Here is a 5196-nt window from a genome sequence, read left to right on the forward strand (position 1 = left end):
GGCGCGGAGGAGGACGGCAGCCTCGACGTCCCGACCCATCCCGAGGACGGGGGCGGCAGCCTGGGCAACAGCAAGGTAGGAGCCGTCCGTGCCGGGCGCCGGAGCCGGGACGCGGCCCGGCCCTGCGGCGTCACCCCGGCTGCCTGGCCCGCAGGTGGAGGTGGTCTTCTGGCTCCTGTCCATGCTGGCGACGCGGGACAAGGACGACATGTCCCGCACGCTGCTGGCCATGTCGAGCTCGCAGGAGAGCTGCCTGGCCATGCGCAAGTCGGGCTGCCTGCCCCTGCTCATCCAGATCCTGCACGACACGGACCGGGAGCCGGGGCCCCCCGAGAGCCCCGCYGGCGCCAAGGACGCCCGCATGCGGGCCAACGCCGCCCTGCACAACATCGTCTTCTCGCAGCCCGACGAGGGTCAGGCCAAGAAGGAGATGCGGGTGCTGCACGTGCTGGAGCAGATCCGCTCCTACTCGGAGACCTGCTGGGACTGGCTGCAGATGCAGAGCCGCGACGGCGGCAAGGGCCCGGAGGGCGGCGCGGGTACGGGGCGAGCGGGGTGCCGGCGCCGGCAGGCGTGCGCAGGCGTGTGCGTGCGTGCGTGGGATCGCGCCCTGCGGTGTGCGCGTGGCTGCATGTCCGTGCATGCAGCGCGTGGAGGAAGCGGGAGCTGGAGGGGAGTGATCTGCTCCTGCTCGGCCCCACGAGCCCTCAGGACCCCCCCGTCCTTGCTGGGGCAGGGAGGGGCCGGGCTGGCCCCAGGCGTGCGGCCCCCCTCACCCCCGCTCCCCCCGCAGCGCCGGTGCCCATCGAGCCCCAGATCTGCCAGGCCACCTGCGCCATCATGAAGCTCTCCTTCGACGAGGAGTACCGGCGCGCCATGAACGAGCTGGGTGAGCAGGGGCGCCCGGGAGCGGGCGCGGGGCTCCCTCCCCATCCCCGTCCCTGCACGGCACGGCGGGAGGCCTCGGGGCTGCAGRTGCCCCCCGGCCGCGTCCACCGTGCCCTGCGTCTCTGCCCCTCGTGGCTGGTGCACAGGCGGTGGCACTGGGGAGGTGTCCGTGCCCGTGTCACCCCCTGCCCCGTGCCGTCCCCCCAGGTGGGCTGCAGGCAGTGGCCGAGCTGCTGCAGGTGGACTACGAGATGCACAAGATGACGAGCGACCCACTGAACCTGGCGCTGAGGCGCTACGCGGGGATGGCCCTCACCAACCTCACCTTCGGCGACGTGGTCAACAAGGTCCGGGGGGCCGGGGAGGGGGCGGCGGGGCCGGGAGCGGGTCCGTGGCTTGGATGCTCACGCCGCTTACCCTCCCCGCAGGCGACGCTGTGCTCCCGCCGCGGCTGCATGGAGGCCATCGTGGCCCAGCTGGCCTCCGACAGCGAGGAGCTGCACCAGGTGGGTGGACTCAGGTGGAGACGGGCGTGAGGATGGGGACGGGCCGTGCACCCCACCCCGGGGACGCCCTGAGGTCCTGCTTCTGCTGGGGTGCCTGGGAGAGCCCCGGGGTGCAGGATTGCCCATGCACTGGCTCTGCCCTTCCAGGTGGTGTCCAGCATCCTGAGGAACCTCTCCTGGCGGGCCGACATCAACAGCAAGAAGGTGCTGCGGGAGGTGGGCAGCGTGACGGGGCTGACGCAGTGCGCGCTGCACGCCACCAAGGTGAGCGCGGGGCGCGCGGGGCCCCTCTGCAGCGGGGCGAGGGGGCTGCGGCACCGAGGCTGACGAGGACCTGTCCTCGGGCAGGAGTCGACGCTCAAGAGCGTCCTCAGCGCGCTCTGGAACCTGTCGGCGCACAGCACGGAGAACAAAGCTGCCATCTGCGTGGTGGAGGGAGCCCTGGGCTTCCTGGTGAGCACCCTCACCTACAAGTGCCAGAGCAACTCGCTGGCCATCATCGAGAGCGGGGGTGGCATCCTCAGGAACGTGTCCAGCCTCATCGCCACGCGTGAGGACTACAGGTGAGGGTGGCCAGGGCAGGAGGAGCTGCCTCTGCAGCCAGCAAGCCCACCCAAGGGTGCTCCTGGGGTGTGTCCTCGTCCCTCATCCCATGCATGGTCCCTCCTGCCGCTTGCTAGAAGAGGTCCAGCTGGCTTGGAGCACCTCGTCTCTGGGGATGCAGAGCAGCGAGGACGGTGCTGTGGTCCCCACTGGGGCATACCACGCACATCCCTTTCATCTAGGGCGTGGGGGACCTAGGTGTCCTGCCACTGCCCTGAGCTGCRGCTCGGCCACCATCTCCCTCCCCTGTGCTCGCTTCTGCCTGAGCAGTGGGGCTCACGGCCGGGTGGTCCGTGTCTCGCAGGCAGGTGCTCCGGGACCACAACTGCCTGCAGACGCTGCTGCAGCACCTGCGGTCGCACAGCCTCACCATCGTGAGCAACGCCTGCGGCACGCTCTGGAACCTCTCCGCCCGCAGCCCCAAGGACCAGGAGCTGCTCTGGGACCTGGGGGCCGTCAGCATGCTGCGCAACCTCATCCACTCCAAGCACAAGATGATCGCCATGGGCAGCGCCGCTGCCCTCCGCAACCTGCTCACCAACCGGCCCCCCAAGTACAAGGATGCCACCGTCATCTCCCCAGGCTCCTGCATGCCTTCCCTCTACATGAGGAAGCAGAAGGCTCTGGAGGCCGAGCTGGATGCGAAGCACTTGGCYGAGACCTTTGACACCATGGAGAAGCAGAGCCTGAAGAGCCAGAGCGTGAAGAAGCCGATGCGGCACATGGAGAGCCTCGTGAAGGACTACGCCTCTGACTCCGGCTGCTTTGATGATGATGAAGTGCCCAACGTCTCGACCGGAGTGGAGACGGGCAACACCTCTGTCCTCTCCATGTTCCTCAATTCCTCCTTCCTCCAAGGCCAGGCCCTGCCTCGGGCTCTTGCACAGAGGAGGTGTCCAGAGCCAGAGAAGGACACCAGCAGCAAGCCGGCCGAGCCCAAGAAACCACCGTTGCCAGAGGATGATGTTTCCCTGGCTGCCGAGAAGCTGGCCAACAAGATCTCCAGCACGGTAGCCAAGATCGACAAGCTGGTGGAAGACATCTCCACCATGCACACGTCCTCAGATGACAGCTTCAGCCTCAGCTCCGAGGACCACTGCCTGGACTGGCAGTACGGCACCGAGGAGGCGCACGAGGCGCGYGCCCAGTCCTGCTCGCCGTGCCGCCTCTCGGACACCAGCGGCTTCGTGAAGCGGGAGAACCTGAGCCGGGCACACACGCTGCTGCGGCTGAAGACGGCCTACACCAGCCTGTCCAACGACAGCCTCAACAGCGGCAGCACCAGCGACGGCTACTGCACCAAGGAGCACATGAAGCCCTGCACCCGAGCCCCCTTCCTCGACTACCGCGAGGAGCTGCAGCGGTACCAGAAGCGCCCCAGCAGGCTTGACCTCAAGAACATCCTCAGCAACAAGCCTGAGCGCATTGAGCCACCCACACTCAAGGGCAAAGACCCAGGGGAGCCGGACAAGCCGGAGCAGAGAGACCTGCCCGAAAGGGCCAAAAAGACGGTGACTTTCCCCAGTCCCAAGGCACTGGACAAGGAGTCCGAATGGAAGAAGGATGTGGGCAGCAAGCTTTCATCCGACCCGCAGGTCCACACGATCAAACTCTCCCCGTCCTACCAGCACATTCCCCTGCTTGAGAACCTGGCCAAGAGCAGCTCGGCTGCGAGTGCTGGGGGGCTGGCCGGCACCGGCCACCACCCCTCGCTCCTGGGCAGAAAGCAAGCCTGGCTGCCCCCTGTGCTTCTGCAGACATCCGAGACCCTCAGCAAGATCCCGGAGAAGCTGTCTGCCCACCCGCCAACCACGGCGGAGCAGGAGTCGGTGCAGAAGTACTCAGTGGAGGACACCCCAATCTGCTTCTCCCGGTGCAGCTCACTCTCCTCCCTTTCCTCGGCCGACAACGTGCTGGACGGGCAGAGCCACAGCGAGAACGACATCGATAGTGACTCCTCTCTGGAGATCATTGAGATGGAGGAAGGGGAGGGGGAGCCTGAGGACGGGAGGCAGGAGAAGGAGAAGGCAGTGGATCAAGGCCCAACCACACCAGTCGGGATTTCCCAGCCCATCACAATCCCCTTCCAGAAGCGTGACAAGGTCTTCTTGCGGGAGTCGTCCCCATCACGCCACGAGGACCTCACACCCTCAAGCTCATCAGAGAACTACATCCAGGACACGCCGCTGGTGATGAGCCGGTGCAGCTCCGTCAGCTCCCTGGGCAGCTTYGAGAGCCCGTCCATCGCCAGCTCCATCCAGAGTGACCCTTGCAGCGAGATGATCAGCGGCACCATCAGTCCCAGTGAGCTGCCCGACAGCCCCGGGCAGACCATGCCACCCAGCCGCAGCAAGACACCCCTCTTTGAGCTGGGGTGYCAGCCGGAGAAGGAGACCAGCCAGTTCAACATCCAGTGGGAGAACAATGTCAAGAAGTTCATGGAGATCACTGACTTCAAGGAGCGCTTCCAGCTGCCCCAGGACCTGGACTCCATGGTCTACTTTACGGTGGAGAAACCCAACGAGAACTTCTCCTGCGCATCCAGCCTCAGTGCCCTGCCGCTCCACGAGCACTATGTCCAGAAAGACGTGGAGCTCAAGCTGATGCCCACCTTTCCGGAGAAGAACAGCCTGAACTTTGCGGCTCATGAGAAGCGGGACGACAGGCGGGAGGAGCGGTACCTGGAGGGCAGGAGGCGGGCGGACCGCCTGGAGCCCAACTCCGACGAGGACATCGAGATCCTGAAGGAGTGCATCAACTCCGCCATGCCCTCCCGCTTCCGCAAGGTGAAGACGTCCCTGCTTTCCGGCCAGGTGCTGCACCCGCAGACCAAGAAGGCCGTGCACGTGCCCGTCTATATGCTGGTGCCCGCCCCCTCGCACCCCGGCGTCCCCAGGCACCTGCGAGCCTCCGCCCGGGACCTCTTCCAGGACGACGACTCCTTCACCGACTCGGCGGACGGCACCCCCGTCAACTTCTCCAGCGCCGCCTCGCTGAGCGACGAGACCCTCCGCTACCCCACCAAGGAGGAGGCCGAGCAGCAGCACGGCCCCGCGAGGAGGCCGGAGAGGAGGGAGGCGGCGGCACTGCCCGGGGGGCGCAGCCGGGCCGAGGGGCGCCGGGAGCCAGGGAGCGCCGGCGGCGCGGCGGGGAAGAGGTCCTCCTCGAGCAGCTCCACGCCGACCCGCGGGAGCTCAGC

General features: G+C 67.0%; 1 protein-coding gene across 1 annotated transcript in view; it reads left to right on the forward strand.

Annotated features, from left to right (window-relative positions):
• APC2 (APC regulator of Wnt signaling pathway 2) overlaps positions 1-5196 on the forward strand; it is a 10598-nt gene that overhangs the window by 2742 nt on the left and 2660 nt on the right. Inside the window, exons 7-14 of the mRNA XM_085311440.1 lie at positions 13-75; positions 155-539; positions 794-889; positions 1096-1235; positions 1317-1394; positions 1542-1658; positions 1743-1957; positions 2302-5194. Coding sequence (XP_085167566.1) covers positions 13-75; positions 155-539; positions 794-889; positions 1096-1235; positions 1317-1394; positions 1542-1658; positions 1743-1957; positions 2302-5194 — 3987 coding nt within the window. The remainder of the gene's footprint in view (positions 1-12; positions 76-154; positions 540-793; positions 890-1095; positions 1236-1316; positions 1395-1541; positions 1659-1742; positions 1958-2301; positions 5195-5196) is intronic.

The sequence above is a fragment of the Rhea americana genome, unplaced genomic scaffold (assembly GCF_003343005.1).
Source record: "Rhea americana isolate MKP2758 unplaced genomic scaffold, rheAme1 scaffold_341, whole genome shotgun sequence".
In the NCBI taxonomy this organism is placed as follows: domain Eukaryota; kingdom Metazoa; phylum Chordata; class Aves; order Rheiformes; family Rheidae; genus Rhea; species Rhea americana.